The sequence below is a fragment of the Microcaecilia unicolor genome, chromosome 3, assembly GCF_901765095.1.
Source record: "Microcaecilia unicolor chromosome 3, aMicUni1.1, whole genome shotgun sequence".
In the NCBI taxonomy this organism is placed as follows: domain Eukaryota; kingdom Metazoa; phylum Chordata; class Amphibia; order Gymnophiona; family Siphonopidae; genus Microcaecilia; species Microcaecilia unicolor.
In genome coordinates this window covers 345433894-345455851 of record NC_044033.1, presented here as the reverse complement: position 1 = coordinate 345455851, position 21958 = coordinate 345433894, and the positions used below count along the sequence as shown (strand labels likewise).

The 21958-nt window shown below is 43.4% G+C and overlaps 1 protein-coding gene across 1 annotated transcript in view; it reads right to left on the bottom strand.

Annotated features, from left to right (window-relative positions):
* SYNE1 (spectrin repeat containing nuclear envelope protein 1) overlaps nucleotides 1-21958 on the bottom strand; it is a 982166-nt gene that overhangs the window by 398567 nt on the left and 561641 nt on the right. Inside the window, 5 exon segments of the mRNA XM_030198470.1 lie at nucleotides 3868-4033; nucleotides 8140-8405; nucleotides 10436-10654; nucleotides 14663-14807; nucleotides 15773-16110. Coding sequence (XP_030054330.1) covers nucleotides 3868-4033; nucleotides 8140-8405; nucleotides 10436-10654; nucleotides 14663-14807; nucleotides 15773-16110 — 1134 coding nt within the window.

Here is a 21958-nt window from a genome sequence, read left to right as displayed (position 1 = left end):
AAAAAAAAAACTTAGATTGTGAGCCCTCTAGAGCCAGAGAAAGTACTTGCATATAATTGTCACTATTTTCGTAAGAGATTGCTGGCCATCTTCTGACACAAATCGGGAGATGGCTGGCCATCTCCTGAATCCAGCCAAATCGGTATAATCGAAAGCTGATTTTGGCCGGCGCCAACTGCTTTCCGTCGCGGTGGTAAATGGGAGCCGTCCAACCCCCCCCCAAAACCCACTGTACCCACATGTAGGCGCCCCTTCACCCCTTAGGACTATGGTAGTGGTCTAGAGTTGTGGGGAGTAAGTTTTGGGGGGCTCAGCACCCAAGGTAACGTGTTCATCAGATACACAGACTCCTGAACCAGGCACTGTTTTGCTGAAATATGGCTCTATATTGAGTCAAATGTCATTGAATAAAACATTTATATTTAACCTCTGGTTTCCTTTTATCTATTGGTCAGCCATTGGTTCTTCCCTATTTTGTGTGCTTTTGACGAAGGTTGAAGATCAGATCCTTTAAGTGGAACAGTGTTCCCCAAAAACTCAACTTTTAGATGCTTCAAACTCCAACATAAGTCTCCTATGTGGTACTCTTTTGCACCATCAAATGTTGTATCACCTGACATTAAGCATCCTTGTTATGTTGCTCTATTCTCCTATCAGTCTAGAATAAAGGAAGGGATCCTCCAGAAAGGGATCATCTGACTTGGGAAAAAGGTGAAGTACCCTCTTGACTGACCCTTCAGAAAACAGACCTGGGCATATCCAGGCGTCCAGCAGGAACATGCGTAGCACACTTGATGTCAGTTATAGCTCTACCAGGATATTCAGTCCTCCTGCTTTTCTCTCTTCAGCTGAAGAATTTGTTGTCTTGGAGTTTCACTGAGGTACTATGTCATCCATTCATGAAGGTGCCCCACTTACCCTTAATAGAGCCATAGCTACTTCTTCAAGTCCTTTACTCTTCAGGGTCCCAAATGTGGTTGGTTCAGAAAATTCCTCTGACTGATGATGCGGTTAGTGACATTTGAGCTGATGACAGGTCCTGCAGGGGAATTCCATCCCAGAGCAAATCTGAAATACTTACCAGGGTAGCTGAGGGCTACTGATTACCCTCAACTTTGTTCCCATCAAAAAATAGTGCTGTCTTGTCTGTTACTACCTGGACTGCCTTCTCCCAAACTAGAGAACAGGATTGCTGGTGTGATTAATGGGTAACTCAGGCCCTCTGCCTAGATTTGAACCTGTTAGTACTCCATTGGGACCACTTTAGCTGCCCCAGAATAAAACTTCTTTCCCAGTCTATCAGGGTTACCTTCATAGTGCAAAATAATCATGAAGGGGACCTCTAATTTATTCACTTCCAGTGACAACTGTGAATATCACCTGCTTAGACTCCTCCTAATCTTACTAGAGAAAGTAGCCTTGTGATATTGAGCTAATAGAGGTCACCCCTAAAGGAGTCTAAACTGTTAAGAGATACATATAGGTGAGAGCCCAAGGTATAAAATACATGTCCATTGTCCTGAAGCCTAGGCCCTGCAGAAAGGACTCATTTCAGGGAAGACGTGGAAATGAGAGATCTAAGTAGTGGGAGTGAGGTCTTAAGCTCCTGAAATCCAAGGCCACAAGACTAAAATTTTCTTCCAGAATCTAGGAAGGACATTATTGTTTTTCATGATAATTGTCAGCTGAGGGGTTTCACACCTGCAGAAACCCTAGCTACTGAGAAACTCTCCTGTTCTGACTCAGTCCTAAATAGCCAGACATCTGAATTTACTACCCTTTGATTGACAGGCTACTGGGGCCACGGTTAGGCCTAAAGCTGTCAGTGAAGGGTCCAGAATAACAAATCAGGGAATATCTGGTGGTAACCTTTGTAGAAAACTGTCCTGTGTATCCATGCAGGGAACCATAAGAGAAGAGGTTTGCCACTCTGCATGGGACCCCAAGACCAGGTAGACTCAGAAACCTCAAGCCCCTAATAACTACAGTGAGGGTGAATGGAAGTCCTTATGAGTAGTGTCCAATCACCTAGTGAGAGGACTCCACATATGTCTGTGAATGAGCCCAACTTAGTGTAGCTGCAGCCCAACACAGCAGTTTGCAACAAGGAAGAGACCACCCCCAGTCAAACCTTGTATCCAAGACTATATTCCTGAGAAAGGGAGGCAGCTGTTGAAATAGTCTTATGCTTGGTCTCTGAATCTGGACCAACAATGACCAGAGGGGCCTGAGGTGAGGAAAGACCTCCCATAAGTACTTCCTGCTAGTCTCTGAATTTTGGTCCCTAAAATTCCAGGACTTCTTCAAAAGACACTGCACAGCCCATTTGAGACTGCTGTGCCTGCCACTCTGTGTCGGATTTCCTGAGAAGCATGGCTGATACATTGTGGTCTTGTCATGAACTAGCTCTGACCAGGCAATATGGAGGATCCAAACAAAGGAGCTCCTAGCATCACTTACTTCCATCATGCAAGAACCACCAGCCATTAACCCAGCCAGGAGCTTTTAAGTCCTGCACAGGAATGTTCAAGATCTCTCTCCTCTGTATACTGTAAAACTCCATGCTCATCACGTGAGCCATAGCTCAACCTGGAGAATCTCTTCAGTTTTGCTTTGGCTAAAATTCCACAGATTGCACCTGCCCACCTGGTGCTTCCTTGCCTGCCTGCCTGCTCCCAAGCTATGTAGGTGCAGGGTGTCACATCCTTTTTTTTTTTTTTACCCAGACATACTGGAAGCAAGAGGAGAGAAAATGGATTGCACTCACCTAGCTGGTGCCTGCTCCCGGGCCAGGTCAAATGCACCATGAGACCCGCTGAACTGCCATGACCTACCTGTAATGTGGCATGGAGGAGTAGCCTAGTGATTAGTGCAGCAACCTGAGAACCTGGGGAACTGAGTTTAATTCCCACTGCAGCTCCTTGTGACTCTGGGCAAGTCACTTAACTCTCCATTACTCCAGGTGCAAAATAAGTACCTGTATATAATATTTAAACTGCTTTGACTGCAACCACAGAAAGGCAGTATATCAAGTCCCTTCCCCTTTCATTGCGCTTTTTCCCCAGGCTTACTGGAAACAAGTGGAGGGAAAGAGAGGAGGAGTGTAATCATGTCAGATCCCCTAATTCCCAGTCTCACACAGTCCATAGTAGATCAGGAAGCAGGCTGGAATGAAGCTGCACTGAAAGCTGTTTTTTTTTTTTTTTAAATTTGTTTCTTCTTCCTCCTCCAAAACTTTCTGTGACCCTATTCGGATGGGGTGGGGTGGGGGGGGGGGGGGGCGGGCTGTTTTTCTCTGGCTCCATCTCCTAGCCCACTCATCTGGACTAGTCTGGTATAGAAGATAGGGAATGGGGAATTAAACATGATGAGATGGAATGGGGTGAGCCTACAGTGGGCAGGAGGGAAGATGGGAAAGGTCAAGTCTCAAGGAGCAGGGCTCAAGAGATGAGGGAAGGGTGGACCCCAAGGAATGGGGCAGCTGCAAGTTGGAAGATCAACCCTTGTGGGCAGGCTCAATCTAAATGGGGTAGAAGATTGAGCCTGGGAGGGAAAAGGGATGGAGTGATCAAATCTGGAGGATAGACAGTGAACTGGGAGGACTGAGAATTCTGCATTTATAAGTAAAAACTTTAACTGTATTGAACTTACTCAGAGACAGTGGTAATATTGTATAATGCAGAATTTAAAATATTGTGTGCCTAATTTTCCCAGGAGTTAATATAGCTATGGTGGCTCTCAGGTTACTCATTATCAATTTTCAGTGATTTATGTGCTAAGTTGCATTAGTAAGTTTAAACATTTTAAAATCTGACTTGTTTTGATGATTATAAATACTATTAGTATGGTACTCTAAAAGGTGAATACCTTCAGTTCTTCCAGCTGAGTGTCTATGTCTATGGTGGGATTCAGAAAGTACTCCTTGGTTTCTTGAATCCAAGATTTGATTGTGTTAATGTCTTTCTCTACCTCTTCCCGTTCTTTCAATTCCTGCTCCAGCAGCTTCTTGCTTCGCTTCACCTTTTGTCGGATGCTTAAAAAAAAAAAGGGAAGTTGAACAATTGAAGAGTACTAACTTCCATAAGTTACACAATTGCACGGGCTAAAAGAAGATGCAAGATCCATTAAGTTCAACCTTTTTCTGAATGCCTAACAGCTTAGGCTGTGTATTACGACTGTTATGCATTGTAATTCATATTACATTGCCCAAGATTAAGAAAAAAAGGATATGGCTTAGCTATAATTTATAATGAGCTTTAATAGGCTCTATGATGACTCCTGAGCTAGAGACAATGGCGAGTAGCTTTCATAATTCTATGCGTCATCAAAAAATTAATGATTTATATATATTTATTAATACTTCAAGTGATGGTTTAACAATTCTATTAGACTCGTGTACTATCCCAGCTGAGGTTTGTGTACAGGCGTATAGTTTGTGGTCAAAGTTTTACCTAATTATAATCAATGTAAAGTTATCGAGACAGTTCACAAATTCTCATTACTTATTGGACCCCTGCCCTTTATTCTTATTGACTAATCCATATCTGGTGATTGTGCATGGATTACTATGGGGCTCATTTTCGAAAGAGTAAAATGACCAAAAAGTGTAATAAAGCACCATTAGGACGTTTTTCTTCTTAAAACGTCCAAATTGGTATTTTTGAAACCTATTTTGCAAACGTTTATCTATGCAATTCGTCTGCAGTGCATCCAAATCACAAGAAAGCACGTTGGGGGCATTTTGAAGGTGGGCTTAGGGCGTGCCTAATGCTTGGATATTTTACTGACATAATGAAAGAAACCAAAATGTCTAGGGTGAAAACGTCAACATTTTGGTCTAGATCTGTTTTCAAAATGAAAAAGACACAAAAAGGTGCCCTAAATAACCAGATATCCAATGGAGGGATTCTGGGATGACTCCCTTACTCCTCCAGTGGTCTCTGACCCCCCCACCCCCCAAAAAAATATGAATAAAAATAGTTCTCACCAGCCTCTATGACATATGTTATAGCCAGGTCCATTGGAGCAGCATGCAGGTCTCTGGAGTAGTGTAGTGGTGGCTGCAGTGCATGTAGACAGGTGGACCCAGGCCCATACCTACCCCTACCTGTTATATTTGTGATGGAAAACGTGAGCCCTCCAAAACACGCTAAAAACATATTGTACCCACATATAGGTGTCCACTTCACCCATAAGGACTATTGTAGTTGGGGGTAGGGGTTTTGGGTGGGTTGTGGAGGGCTCAGCCAACAATATAAGGGAGCAACTGTGAAATATGTACCTGGGAGCATTTACATGAAGTCCACAGCAGTGACCCCTAGGATGCCCCATTGCTTGCTTGGGATGTCTGGGGGGCCAGCCTGCTAGAAATGCTGGCCCATCCTACATCCCAATAACTTCATTTTCTACGTTTTTAACTTGTATTTTTTTTTATGGCCTGAAAAGATAAATGCATAGGGCACAAAACCTTGTTACAAATGGTAATTTTGAAAAAAAAAAGACATTTTTCTTTTTTTTTTAAATGGTTACGTTTGCTATTCAGATTTTGGACATTTACTGCAAAATGTCCAAAGTCTGACTTTGATATCATATTGACAGTGCACTGCACCCACCACCACAATACTCCAGGGACCTCCATGCTGCTCTAAAGGATCTGGATATAACATCTGAGGCTGTCATAGAGGCTGGTACAATTTTTATTCACATTTAGGGGGGTGGGAGGGGGTCAGTAACCACAAGGCAGTGGGAGGGGTTATCCCCAAATCCCCCCAGTGCTCATCTGGTCACTTAGGGCACCTTTATGTGTCTTATTGTTCTGAAAACAGGTCTAGACTAAAACGTTGAAGTTTTCACCCTAGATGTTTTCGTTTTGTTCCATTATGGCAGTAAAATGCACTAAGACCTCCCTACTCTCGCCTTTCAAACTTCCCCAATACACCCCTTTGTGATTCAGATGCACTGCAGACAAACCCCCAAATTTTATATATCGTGCCTTATTTTCCATGCGGAAATCGAAGCATATTCTATAACAATGTGCTAATTTAATTAGTTAACCAAGACATGCATATTATACTATATTTGGAAGATATTTTAGCCAGTCTTAGGTGTTGAAAATGAAGGGCCTGATATTCAAAATGGTTTAATCAGGCAGGAGACGTTCCTGCCTGGTTAAACTATGCTGAGCAGGCTGGAAGGGGATATTCAGCAGCACTTAACTGGGTAGTGCCAGGAAATATCTCCTCTGAATCTCACGGCACTGCTGGAATAGTGCTGATGCAGAACCAGGATTTACCTGGTTGGTGGATATATCACTATGCTGACCAGCTAAGTAAGCGGATAAAGTTAGGGCACAAACAGGCTGAGTTATCCAGGCATCAGTCTGACTATCGGTCGGTCCTGGGGTAAGTTCTGGGTAGCTGTGCTGACCAGGATATTTAATGTAGTGTCTGGACTTAGCCCAGTACTGTATATACAGTGGGGGAAATAAGCATTTGATCCCTTGCTGATTTTGTAAGTTTGCCCACTGACAAAGACATGAGCAGCCCATAATTGAAGGGTAGGTTATTGGTAACAGTGAGAGATAGCACATCACAAATTAAATCCGGAAAATTACATTGTGGAAAGTATATGAATTTATTTGCATTCTGCAGAGGGAAATAAGTATTTAATCCCTCTGGCAAACAAGACCTAATACTTGGTGGCAAAACCCTTGTTGGCAAGCACAGCGGTCAGACGTCTTCTGTAGTTGATGATGAGGTTTGCACACATGTCAGGAGGAATTTTGGTCCACTCCTCTTTGCAGATCATCTCTAAATCATTAAGAGTTCTGGGCTGTCGCTTGGCAACTCGCAGCTTCAGCTCCCTCCATAAGTTTTCAATGGGATTAAGGTCTGGTGACTGGCTAGGCCACTCCATGACCCTAATGTGCTTCTTCCTGAGCCACTCCTTTGTTGCCTTGGCTGTATGTTTTGGGTCATTGTCGTGCTGGAAGACCCAGCCACGACCCATTTTTAAGGCCCTGGCGGAGGGAAGGAGGTTGTCACTCAGAATTGTACGGTACATGGCCCCATCCATTCTCCCATTGATGCGGTGAAGTAGTCCTGTGCCCTTAGCAGAGAAACACCCCCAAAACATAACATTTCCACCTCCATGCTTGACAGTGGGGACGGTGTTCTTTGGGTCATAGGCAGCATTTCTCTTCCTCCAAACACGGCGAGTTGAGTTCATGCCAAAGAGCTCAATTTTTGTCTCATCTGACCACAGCACCTTCTCCCAATCACTCTCGGCATCATCCAGGTGTTCACTGGCAAACTTCAGACGGGCCGTCACATGTGCCTTCCGGAGCAGGGGGACCTTGCGGGCACTGCAGGATTGCAATCCGTTATGTCGTAATGTGTTACCAATGGTTTTCGTGGTGACAGTGGTCCCAGCTGCCTTGAGATCATTGACAAGTTCCCCCCTTGTAGTTGTAGGCTGATTTCTAACCTTCCTCATGATCAAGGATACCCCACGAGGTGAGATTTTGCGTGGAGCCCCAGATCTTTGTCGATTGACAGTCATTTTGTACTTCTTCCATTTTCTTACTATGGCACCAACAGTTGTCTCCTTCTCGCCCAGCGTCTTACTGATGGTTTTGTAGCCCATTCCAGCCTTGTGCAGGTGTATGATCTTGTCCCTGACATCCTTAGACAGCTCCTTGCTCTTGGCCATTTTGTAGAGGTTAGAGTCTGACTGATTCACTGAGTCTGTGGACAGGTGTCTTTCATACAGGTGACCATTGCCGACAGCTGTCTGTCATGCAGGTAACGAGTTGATTTGGAGCATCTACCTGGTCTGTAGGGGCCAGATCTCTTACTGGTTGGTGGGGGATCAAATACTTATTTCCCTCTGCAGAATGCAAATAAATTCATATACTTTCCACAATGTGATTTTCCGGATTTAATTTGTGATGTGCTATCTCTCACTGTTACCAATAACCTACCCTTCAATTATGGGCTGCTCATGTCTTTGTCAGTGGGCAAACTTACAAAATCAGCAAGGGATCAAATACTTATTTCCCCCACTGTAGATGTCAATGGCTTAAAATCCACTGACCACTGTGGGCTGAGTAATGAGAAGTAATGTTGTCTGTGGCCTTACTTTGTACACCTGTCTTGCATGGCCTTCATTTCTTGCACGATGGGTGGTTCTTCCTGAGAAGCTGACTCTCCTTCTGCATCTCGTAGTACACTGCCCAGTGCGTGGTGTCTCAGGAGCATGAGGGTTGCATGCTGATTCTCCACCTCTTGGACAAACGTGTCATGATACTGCAGGAGTTCAGACAGCTCTGCTTTGGAGGCCTTCTCAACTGAGGTCCCTGGCAAACGATCTTGTAGCTGATCTATTGCTAAGGTGGCTTGTTCAATCTGTGGAAACCAATTACTATGAAAACAGAATTTTGAAATACATAGTAACATAGTAGATGATAGCAGAAAAAGACCTGCATGGTCCATCCAGTCTGCCCAACAAGATAAACTCATATGTGCTACGTTTTGTGTATACCCTATCTTGATTTGTACCTGTCTTCTTCAGGGCACAGACCGTACAAGTCTGCCCAGCACTATCCCCGCCTCCCAACCACCAGCCCCGCCTCCCACCACCAGCTGATACACTTGCACAGTAAGTAACACTATGGAGGAGTGGCCTAGTGGTTAGGGTGGTGGACTTTGGTCCTGCGGAACTGAGGAACTGAGTTCGATTCCCACTTCAGGCACAGGCAGCTCCTTGTGACTCTGGGCAAGTCACTTAACCCTCCATTGCCCCATGTAAGCCGCATTGAGCCTGCCATGAGTGGGAAAGCGTGTGGTACAAATGTAACAAAAAAATTGAAAGAAACATAACATAATCTATGGTTAGAATGTAGCTGAGTGCGGCTGTGTACATATATCCCACGTGAAAAACAGACACACAGAACAAAAACAAATAGAATAGACGTGAATCGCTTGTTCACTCTTTCCAAAAATACTAGGACTAGGGGGCACACAATGAAGCTAGAAAGAAGTAAATTTAAAATGAATTAGAGAAAATAATTCTTCACTCAATGTGTAATTAAACTCTGGAATTTGTTGCCAGAGAATGTAATAAAAGCAGTTAGCTTAGAGAGGTTTAAAAAAGGTCTGGATGGCTTCCTAAAGGAAAAGTCCATAGACCATTATTACAATGGACTTGAGGAAAATCCACTGCTTATTTCTAGAATAAGCAGCATAAAATGTATTGTACTGTTTTGGGATCTTGCCAGGTACTTTTGACCTGGATCGGCCACTGTTGGAAACAGGATGCTGGGCTTGATGGACCTTCGGTCTGTCCCAGTATGGCAATACTTATGTAGAATAAAGAGGTAGGCAAGAAAGGCAATCTCATGGCCCAGGGGCAAAAAAGAAATTCATCCAGATAAAATTGGCAAGAGAGAAAAGGGGTGTCTCTTTGTGGAGCCTGGGTAGAGAAAAGGACTGTGTGTCATCAGAGTAGTTACACCTTCCAATGTCTAGAAAAGGGACAATAATTCAAATGGCTGATGAGATGTCAGAAGGCAGAACTTCAAAGAAGTTCAGCAGATGCTCTAGTGCAGGGATGTCCAACTTCGCACTCGTCAGTTCAGGTTTTCAAGATTTCTACTATGAATATGCCTGAGATCTATTTGCATACAATAGAGGCAGTGCATGCAAATAGATCTCATGCATATTCATTGGGTAAATCCTGACTGGACCGATGTTGAACACTTGTGCTCTAGAGAATGAATTTTTCAGGGTGAAGAAGTGGATATATCCTCCTTGACTTACAATATCTGCTGCTTTTCACAACCCTGATCACACCATCTACTTCCTGCCAAAATTGAGTTTTTGGATCCTTATCTCTTGGTTTTCTTCTTACTTCTCCCATTTTACTTTTACTGTATTCTCTGGTGTCTCTTCCTCCACTGCTATTTGATATCAGTGTACCTCACAACTCTGTCCTTCGTCTTTTCCTCTTTTCCATACATAGAATCCCGGGGAAGGTCTTTATCTGCCTTCATTTTTCTATGTTCTAGGTTTTGGGTTTTTTTTCCCAAGTCTTCCAGCATCTTTTACACTGAATCTTAACTTTCAAATCATAGACTACCCCTGAAGCTTTCCTTGCTTCCATTACATTCACTCTACTCCCTCAGCGATTTCCACTCTGTTGTGAATCAGGGTTCCAAAGCAGGGAAAGCAAATACTTGCATTTGTTGCATTCATTTTATAAAGGAAACATATGCACTTAAGTTCCTTCACAAAACAGCTCACCTAAAAGCTCCCACTCAAAGAAATTGTACAGAACTGGCTCCCAGGAGAGATCCCTGAGACACTGCACTGATCCCCCTCCTTTTCATCTGATTACTTTCAAAAGTAAAAAAAAAATGCCAATGATCTTGAGGCACCTTGTTATTAAGGCTCTGCCATTCCCGCACTGCATCTTCCAATATCTTCTCCTGCTCTCGGCCCACACTGCGAAGCCAGGTCCAGCGCTGCCAAACAGTCGTCATAGATTTACTGATCGTTGCTTTACTGGCGTCAGTTCCAATTTTTTCCATTGAAGATGCTTTTTCTTCTAAAGTGGTGATTTTCTCATGGAATGAGTTTACTGTGGATACCAATGTCTAGAAAATAAGATATAAGAATGACAAATATTAGAACTTGTTGTGGGGAGATATGATAGAGACATTTAAATACATCTGTGGCATAAATGCAAAAGAGTCTTTTTCAATTGAAACAAAGCTCCGGAAGGAGAGGTCATGGGATAAAGGTGAATGGGGGACAGACTCAGGAGTAATCTAAGGAAATGTGGTGAATACATGGAACAGCCTCCCAGTGCAGGTGGTGGAGTTGAAGACTGTATCTGAATTCAAGAAAGCTTGGGACAAGCACAGAGGATCTCTAAAGGAAAGGAAGGGATAGAAGATGGTATGGATGGGCAGACTGGATAGGCCATACCGTCTTTATCTGCTGTCATATTTTTATGTTTCTGTGTTAAATCTGAATGATCAAGTAACATACAGCACTAAACTCACATCAGATTTTACACAAGTGCATAGAGGGTCGATAATCAGTTGGTGGCAGAGAGCGCTTTTTCAGTCACCAGTGTTATTCTCAGATATTCAATGCTGGACTATGCTTTGGTACCAGCACTGAATACTCAGGTTTATATAGCCGGATATGTCTTATGCGGTTCAGAGAGATATTCAGCAGTTAACCACATAAGTGACACCACACAAAGATAGGACTGATGTTTAGGTGGTCCAATTTGAGTGCTAAACTTAGGTGGTTAAGTGCTCAATATACTGATATTCAGCCACACTAACTAGTTAAGTGTTAAGGATATCCGTGGATAGCCCCAAACAAACAATTTAACTGATTAGGAGCCATTTCTGGCCAGTTAAATTACTTTCAATATCGACCCCTAGGTTTTTAAAAAGTGTTCATTTTGGCCAGAGCTTTTCACAAGGGGTAATTATAACTGTATGTAGTAATTTTCTATGTAGTTTATATCCATTTCCATCTCCAAAATTAAAGTGGGCACTGAGAGAGAAGGGAAGGCTAGAGGAGAGCCTGCTTTATCGCTGACGCCACCACTGCGACTTTTTAAATGCAAGGCGGCTGGAAGGAAAGGAGGGCTGTGGAAAACTGAGGGCACAGGTGGGGCTGGGGTTGGGAGCTGAACCTCGGAGGCTGAAAAGGGGGGTAAGCTGGGGGCTGGGGCGAGTCACTGGACATGGAGGGGAGGGCAGAGGAGAATCGTTGGACATGGATGGGAGGGCAGAGGAGAATCATTGGACATGGATGGCATGGGAGGGGAGGGCAGGGGACAGAGGAAAATCACTGAATGTGGTTGAGAGGGGAGGACAGGGGGCAAAGAAGAATCACTGGACATGGAGGGCAGAGGAAAGAGGAGAGTTGTTGGACATGGATGGATGGAGGGGAGGGCAGGAGAAATGCTAGACATGGATGGAGGTGAGGGAAGACAGGAAGGATATGCACATGGCTGGAGGGGAGAGAGGACAAATTCTGGACATGGTTGGAGTGGAGGGCAGGGAATAGAGGAGAAATGTTGGAGGGAAGAAAAGACAGGAAGGAGATGCACACAAATGGAGGGAAAAGGAGAGAGGAGAAATGCTGGACATGGATGGAGGGGAGGGAAGACAGAGGAAGTAGATGCAAATGGATAGAGGGGAGGGGGAGAGGAGAAATGCAAGACATTAATGGAGGGGAGGGAAGACAGAGGAGGAGATGCACATGGATTTAGGGGAGAGGAGAAATTCTGGAAATGCATGGAGGGGAGGGAAGACAGAGGATGTGAGATGAAAATGGATGGAGAGGAAGAGAGAGAGGAGAAATGCTGGACATGGATGGAGGAGAGGGAAGAGAGAGGAAGGAGATGCATATAGATGGAGGGGAGGGAAGAAAGAGGAAGGAGATGCATACTGACGGAGATGAGGGAAAGGGAAAAGAGGAGAAAAACTGCACATGGCTGGAGAAAATAGGCAAAAGCTGGATCCACTCTATACCTCCTCCAGTCAATTCTGCGGAGGACCCAGCATTTACCTATGGATGTAGGGCAAGAAATGAAGAAGAAAGGAGGATAGCAAAGAAATAAATGGAAGTAGAGCAGTGGCATAGGAAGTGGGGGGGCGGTCTGCCCCGGGTGCACACCGCTGGGGGGTGTCGGCTCCGCGCTGGTGCACTGCCCTCTCTGCCCTGGAACAGGTTACTTCCTGTTCCGGGACAGAGAAAGCAGTGAACCAGCGCGGAGCCGACACACCCCAGCAACGTGCAGTCGAGGCAGATTGGCCCTCCCACCCGTCCCTCGCCGCAGGTATGCGCTCCGGGGGGGGGGGGTATGCGCTCCGGGGGGGGGGGGGGGTGCGCTCCAGCGGGAGGAGGATGCGCCGTGCTGCACCCGGGGGGGGTGCGCAGTGGCGACCCGCCCCGGGTGTCAGCTCCCCTCGCTACGGCTCTGAAGTAGAGTTAAGGGAGCAGATAGACAGCAGCAGAATCAGAGACTGGGACCAACATGATCAGAAAAACAAAGTCACAAGACAAAGGTAGAAAAAATCATTTTATTTTCATTTTAGTGTTTGGAATATGTCCAATTTGAGAATTTACATCTGCTGTCTTATTTTGCAATGTATAGCAACGTTGTTTTTCTGGTATTGTGCTGCATGCAGAGTCTGTATGCTAATTTGGTTTGTGTCATCTTGGGTATACTGGAGCTGTAACAGCTTACAGAAATTATTTATAATGAAACAAAAACAACAATGTATTTTTCTTCTCCTGTACTGGTGTAATATTTTCAATGATTACTGTTTATATGCGCCACTGCTGGTGAAAGGGTGTGGCTAAATGTGCCAACATTGTCCAGTTCAGCACACTATTAGCAGCCAAGTTCATACAAAGTTAATTATATTCAGTGGAAAATAAATCTGTTTGCTCAGGCTGCTTGCTAACTGAATATTCAATCACTGTTTCATTATTGCTACCAAGTATTACATATTAAGGGGATTCATTTTAATTCATTTATCCAGTCCTTATGTGCACATGGTTTTGCTTTTTAAACCCAAAGGTTTCCTAGTATAGCATTTTTCATGTTTGAATTAGTTTTTGTATACAAGTTTTGCTTGATTTGTCTTTCTTTGAAATAAAAGAAAATGTTTAAAACATATTTATATATCTTGTCAACAAAGGGCGTGGCTAGGAGGGACTGGGGAGGGGGCCCCAGAGAACTGGTCTGCACAGGGCTCCACAATTGCTAAGACTGGCCCTGGATATAAGTGCCAATTTATGCTAGTACACTATAATGAAATCTGGATGCCCAGATGCTGTTATAGAATTAGTGCGGATATGCCAATTAAATCTAATTAGTGCCAAAAATTGTGTATTAAAATGCCAGTTATTGGTGCTAATTAGCTTGTTATTCAATTAAATTGGGCACACGTCCAAATTTGCATGTGCAATTTTTTTCAACTTTTATAGCATTAGGGGGTTACCCCCAAATTCTATATATGGTGCCTTCAGTTATGCACACTAATTTGGCCGCATAGCCAAACTGCATGCACAACTTAATTGATTAACAAGCTAATCAGCGGCAATAATTGGTACTTAACCAATTAGCAGCATAAATTAACAAGCACAACTTTCTAGGCATATTCTACAATGCAGTGCACGTAAATTCTCGTGTGCATAGTCAAAAAGGGGGCATGGCCATGGGCACGGAACAGGTGGGCTGTGGGCATTTCAAAAACCTAAGTGCACTATTATGGAGTACACCCGATCTGCATCTAACTTAGGCACAGTTATTTAGGCCTGGGTTTAGGTAGCCTAAATGGGTGCGCCTAAATTTTAGGTGCAAGAACGGCACTTGAGTGTATTCTATAATATACGCATAACTTTAGGCGGTTTATACAATTATTCTAACCATGTGGTTTTATGGCGCCAATTTTTAAGGCGTCATTTAGAGAATATCCACCTTAGTGCTTAGCGCCCTGCATCTTGGTACCTAACTGATGGTGCTCTTTACAGAATTACTCCTTAGGTGTACAGGTTTTACAACTCCAAACAAGCTATGTTTTTGAAGGGAAAAAGATATTTTGTTTGTTTCTGGGAAATCTTACCCTATGTGATGATAATTTTTCTTCTGCTTTATTATTTGAAGATGCTTTGGCTGTGGAGAACCCAGATAATTTCTTTTCAGTCTCGTTCATTAACTCAATGACCTGCTGCCTTATTTCCTGATATTCCTGCCACTGAGCAGTACACCTTTCAAAATAAAATATCAAGAAATTAGATGACTGGAGTTCAATTTTAAAGAAAAATGTGGAGGTGCAGATATTCAGTATAGTTTGTGGGTAGTAGAGGCTCCTGCCCTTTTAAACTACACTGAGCTAGCCAGCTACCAATATTCAGCCACATTTAATTGAACAGCACTGCTGCACATCAGCTCTGACCACCATGGGCAATGCTGGGGCGGTCACAGAGGTTATGTGGGCACCAGTGATATTCAGTGTCTCTGCCTGCGTAGCTAACCAGGCATGTAGGATCGCATAAACAACAGCCCTGACTTGCCCATACCAAACTTGGTTAAGGATAATCTTATGGAGGAGATGACAGTTATAGTAATCTGATCATTTCGGCAATGTATTATCAATAGAAATCAAACAAAATAAAAAATGGAAAAGAAAATAAGATGATACCTTTTTTATTGGACATAACTTAATACATTTCTTGATTAGCTTTCGAAGGTTGCCCTTCTTCATCAGATCGGAAATAAGCAAATGTGCTAGCTGACAATGTATATAAGTGAAAACCTTCAAGCATTACTATGACAGTCTGACAGGGTGGGAGGATGGGGGTGGGTCAGAGGTATGCATGGGTATGCAATGTATTACAATTTGCATATTACAGAAACCTGTATGATGAACAGAGATCCATACTCGGGCACTGGAGATTCTGAGCTGATACAGAATCTTGGATCCCTTGTCAATTATCACATCACAAGATCTACTTTCTAATTATATATCATCATTTTTCGTGTTTATTATTATTTTCAATGAGCGATGCAGTCCTCAAATAACTTACTACAAATTAGTCTGAATGTATTCCATTTGAGCTTCACCACATTGGAATAAATGTGTTTGAAAATCAAATGACACACATTCCACTCTAATCTGTGGGAAACTTATTTGAAGACTTTCCTATATGTTGGCAGACTGGTAGAGAGATACCTCTGTAATACATCCTGCTGAGTCTGTGATTCCTCCTTCACTTTCTGACCCTTTTGCTTTAAGGAAGCTATAGTCTTTTCAAGCTGTTCTCGTCCTTCAGCGTGGATGAATGGTTCCTGCTGAGACACCAGGGCTTTTAACTCTTTAATATGATTATCAAATTCTTTCTCCATGCTGAAAAATTCCATATGATTCCTTAGACTTTCTTCAGAATTCTCTACGTCCAGACCATTCGCTGAATGCTGTAGCAATTCTTGAGCATCGTCTAGCCAGTCACTGGCTAATCTTACCACTCGATAGTATCTTTGGCTGAGACCATGAATTTTAATTAATGTAGCCTGAAACAAACATACAATTGCTTATCAAATAATTCTGAACAGACAAGCAACAGAGAAAAAGTCTATTTGGTGAATTTGTTCAGAACTGACCACTAACTAGCCCAAGCCTCTGAAATTCAACCGGCATAAATATTCCAAAAGCCTAGAAGGTAAAAAGTCATTTATCAAAGAAATAGAAATAAGTGTGTCCTAAAGGGCCCCTTTTACTAAACCACACTAGCAATTCCCACATCAAATGCAACAAAGCCCATTCGAATTGAATAGGCTTCATCTTACTTGCTACACTGTCAGGCTCATTTTTGAAAGAGAAGGACGCCCATCTTTCGACACAAATCAGAAGATGGGTGTCCTTCTCACAGGGTCGCCCAAATTGGCATAATCGAAAGCCGATTCTGGGCGTCCCCAACTGCTTTGCATCACAGGGATGACCAAAGACACAGCGAAGGCGGGACTTGGGCGTGCCTAACACATGGGCGTCCTCGACCCATAATGGGGAAAAAAAGGGTGTCCCTGATTATCACTTGGATGACTTACCTGGTCCTGTTTTTCTTACGACCAAGCCACAAAAAGGTGCCCGAACTGACCAGATGACCACCGGAGAGAATCGGGGATCACCTCCCCTTACTCCCCCTGTGGTCACTAACCCCCTCCCAGCCTCAAAAAACATCTTTAAAAATATTTTTGCCAGCCTCTATGCCAGCCTCAAATGTCATACTCAGGTCCATCACAGCAGTATGTAGGTCCCTGGAGCAGTTTTAGTGGGTACTGCAGTGCACTTCAGGCAGGCGGACCCAGGCCCATCCCCCCCTACCTGTTACACTTGTGGTGGTAAATGTGAGCCCTCCAAAACCCACCACAAACCCACATATAGGTGCCCCCTACACCCGCAAGGGCTATGGTAGTGGTGTACAGTTGTGGGTTTTGGGGGGAGGTTGGGGGGCTCAGCACCCAAGGTAAGGGAGCTATGTACCTGGAAGCAATTTATGAAGTCCACTACAGTGCCCCCTAGGGTGCCCGGTTTGTATCCTGGCATGTCAGGGGGACCAGTGCACTACGAAGGCTGGCTCCTCCCAGGACCAAAGGGCTTGCATTTGATCGTTTCTGAGATGGGCGTCCTTGGTTTCCATTATCACCGAAAATCAGAAACGACCAAGTCTAGGGACGACCATCTCTAAGGACAACCTAAATCACAAGATTTGGGCGTCCCCAACCATATTATCAAAACGAAAGATGGACATCCATCTTGTTTCGATAATACAGGTTTCCTCGCCCCTTCAACAGGACGTTTTGCGAGGACGTCCTCAGCAAAACTTGGACGGCCCTTTCGATTATGCCCCTCCTCGAATCACTAATGCGGTTTAGTAAAAGGGGTCTAAAATAACTCAGCTGTCATTGCAGAAATTCAGGCTGGCTGTGTTTGTAGAAAACAGAAAGATGTTAAAAACTGGGGTAGCAGGGCACAGACTTGTCCCTCTTTATTAATTTTTAATTTATTTATTTGAGGAATGATCTTGAGCATATTCATAATCTACTGGTATGCTTGAAGTGATGTAATGGAGAATGGGCCTGGATGTCCATCACTGCCAGAGGAGGCTTCTTTCTTGTAAGTTTGGAGGAAACTATCAAAGCCCTGTATATAGGGAAACGGGGGCTTCTGAGTGGGAGCAAAAGTAAAGTCAAGGGAGCCCTTTGGAGCTTGCATCTTCTCATGGCCAGTTAGGCCTTGTAAAAAGAGAACAGTTTTCCAAGACCAGCTCAGCCTGAATGGTGTAGAGGAGTAAAAAATAGTTAAGAAGGCTGCAGACCTAAGGGAGGTCTATTGGCAATGACGTTCCAGCTAGGGACATGAGAAAAGGCAGTAGAAGCCAACCAAAACTTGGTTAGAGTATCCAAAAAGGATTCCAGCTGAAAAAGTACCTGCTATTAGTCCTTGAGAAGCTGGTGGGACCCATGGAGGGGAATAATCGAACGGAGCGCCCTCGCAGGACGGCCAAGCGAAGGGGCGGGGAAACCTATATTATTGAAACAAGATGGGCGTCCATCTTTCATTTCGATAATGCGGTCGGGAACACCCAAATCTCAACATTTAGGTTGACCTTAGAGATGGTCGACCTAAATGTTGAGATGGTCGACCTTAGAGATGGTCGTCCCCGGTTTTCAGCTATAATGGAAACCGAGGATGCCCATCTCAAAAACAACCAAATCCAAGCCCTTTGGTCTTGGGAGGAGCCAGAATTCGTAGTGCACTGGTCCCCCTGACATGCCAGGACACCAGCCGGGCACCCTAGGGGGCACTGCAGTGGACTTCACAAATTGCTCCCAGGTGCAAAGCTCCCTTACCTTGGGTGCTGAGCCCCCCAAAACCCACTCCCCACAACTGTACACCACTACCATAGCCCTAAGGGGTGTACCTACATGTGGGTACAGTGGATTTCGGGTGGGTTTTGAAGGGTTCACATTTACCATCACAAGTATAACAGGTGGGGGGGGGGGATGGGCCTGGGTCCGCCTGCCTGAAGTGCACTGCCTGAAGTGCCTGAAGTGCACTAAAACTGCTCCAGGGACCTGCATACTGCTGTCATGCAGCTGGGTATGACATTTGAGGCTGGCATAGAGGCTGGAAAAATTTTTTTAAAGTTTTTTTTTAGGGTGGGAGGAGGGGGTTGGTGACCACTGAGGGAGTAAGGAGAGGTCATCCCCGATACCCTCTGGTGGTCATCTGGTCAGTTCGGGCACCTTTACATGGCTTGGTCGCAAGAAAAATGGACCAAGTCGGCCAAGTGCTCGTCAGGGACGCCCTTCTTTTTTCCATTATCGGCCAAGGATGCCCATTTCTTAATCACGCCCCAGTCCCACCTTCGCTACGGTGCCGACATGCCCCCGTGAACTTTGGTCATCCCCGTAACGTGAAGCAGTTGAGGACGCCCAAAATTGGCTTTTGATTATGCCAATTTAGGTGACCCTGAGAGAAGGACCCCCATCTCCCGATTTGTGTCGGAAGATGGGTGCCCTTCTCTTTTGAAAATAAGCCTGAGAGGGTGCATCTCATTTGCAAGTCCAGACTGCGATTTGAGGGACCAGAACATATCAAATCAGTGTGACCAATTTTAAGCTAATAAAAGCTTTTAATAACAGCATTGATATGGTCCTCTGTAGATAAGGATATATAAGGATATAATGACTCCTAAGCTTCACACTTGGAAGATCAATACCTCTCATGCTGGAACCACGTTCTTGGCAAGAAAACTTTGTTTACTCAGCTTTGTCTTGTCTGGGTTTAACTTAAATCTGCTGTCAGTCATCCAATTGTTAATGATGTAAAGAAAATTTGTATGTTATCTGCATAACTATAATGGTCGATCCCCAAGTAATCTGATAAGTTACCCAAGGGGTTGTAGAAATATGTTAAATAAAATTGGAGAGCAAATTATTGTTGGGGGGGCAAATATATCACCAACTTTGGCTGTGAGGTTGAAGACATCAAATTTTATCCTCAGCTATTAGACAATAAAGATATAAACTAATTAGCAACATAGTGAGAGATACTTATAGCATTAAGCAATAACACATGATTTACCAGATCAAATGTTAACCCAAGGTTTGCTACAGCGAAATGACTCCTCCTCCTTGATCATGTAACAGTATTAAGTCATCTCAGAAAACAATCAGGATAGTTTCTATATTGTGACCATTCTGAATTTTGACTGAGATGAATCAAGGATGTCAACAGCCTCCAGGTAAGAATACAGCAGCCTAGCTACTGAATGTTTAATCAGTTTAGACAAAAACAGAAGATTTGCTATTGGTCTATAGCTTTAACAAGCTGCTGGATCTAGCAAAATCACCTTCAAAAGAAGGCCCAAGAGGGCACTTCTAAGAGAAGTGGGAAAACTCCTTCCCTATCCCATAAGTCCCATAAACCAAGTCACCAGTGGCTCAAAGATCAGATTAGAAGGGATGCAGAACATCAGTCTAGTTGAATTTTGAAAACATCACTTAAACAACCATCACCATAATTACTGCAAATTCAGATGACAATCTACTCTCAGCACCCACAATGAACAGAAAAAGAACAGGGTGATGATGAGCCATGCAAAACTTTCCTTCCACTGAGAATGAATTTAAACCTAATCATTGGTTTGACTCATAAGCAGTCTCATGGACCAACAATGTCAATCAAATGGTTTTAAGAACATAAGAATAGTCATACTGGGTCAGACCAATGGTCCACCTAGCTCAGATTCCTGCTTCCACCAGTGGCCAATCTAGGTCACAAGTACCTGGCAGAAATCCAAATAGTAGTAACTTTATCCAGAAAAAAAATATTGCTAATTATTTACAATCTGGGGTATTCAGAGGATTACCAAACTTAACTCCTACCCCTTTAATAAAGGAGTTGATAATGAAAGGCTCTTTTGTACTCCGTTTTCCTTCTGCAGCCTGATTACAGAGAATTTTCATTTTTAACCATTTGAGGGGCACCATGAAACCAAAGCAGTTTACAATCAATACATTACTCAAAAACAGATGTAGGTAAAGTCTTAAGTTTCCAGTTTCAACTTGTTTATTATAATTTGATATAACGCCCCTTAGGATGACTCTCTGAATGGTTTATATGCAGAGGGATATGGTTGGGGCATAAGGAATAAATACATTAGAACAACCAACCAGTACCAGTAATGCTAGTCGGAAGGCCAGTTGTGAAGTATTTTATAGATCTGGATCAGAACTTAAATTTGATCCTGTAAGTAAGAGGTAACTAGAGGTGCTGAATTAGTAAAGGGGTCACAGCTTGGCATCGGAAATCAGCTTGATGACTGCATCCTACACAATCTGTAAGCATTTTAAGGTAGAAAATTTAGCCCATTATAAAGGGAGTTATAGTAGTCAATGAGGTTGATTGCAAGTGTATGAGTCAGAGTAAGGAGAGTGTATAACTCTAGGAAAGTGTGAATGACCTGAATGCTCCTAAGGAGAAATAAATATATTTCTACCACTGACGAGACTGGATCTTACGAAAGCTGGGAATCAAGATGACAGCCTAACATCTGCAAGGATGGAACAAATGGAAATAGAGTGTCCTAACAACATGGGTACACAATCAGGAGCAGAAGCATGGTCACCAATCTATAAGATCTGAGTGTTTGCTAGATTAAGAATCATGTGATTCTTCTCTAACCAGCTTGCCCCAGCTGAAAAAGAACTTTGAGCAATGATATGTCTAGTGAGAATGAAGCAGTATATGTAACAAACTGGATGTATCAAACTAAAAACCACTGACACCTAGAGACTGAATGAGAATGGCTAATGTATTTTGCTTAGAGGGATTATGATTTATGGGGAAGGGTGATTGTTTTATGATATAAATGTTTGATGACAAATGCCAACTGTTTGTTAACACTACTGAAGGAGGAAGCAGATGTCATTTAATGATTTTAGAGGTAGTAATAGAGTAAGAGGGAGGAAGGAGTGATTCATGAGTATGTAACCTATTGACCATTGGCAATACATGCTGAATATAATATTTGAGGAGCAGCCACAGAAGGTGAAGCAAAAAAAAAAAGGAGTAGGATTATCTGGCTCTTTCAATAAACCAGGGAGACGTATAACGCTACAAAATCTTTATTAAAGAGCATCAAGTGACTCTAGTCATGTTTTCCCAGAAAGGATCACATATATGGAATGGAAATGTAGATGAAAAAAGATTAATTTGAATAATGTTTGTGATCACTCCTAGTCAGACTTAGATGGGGAAATAAAGTGACAGGTTTGATGACAACAACAAAAAGGCTCTATGATAACAACATTTATTTGTTCAAAGTGACTAAGCAAACTAGAACATACTAAC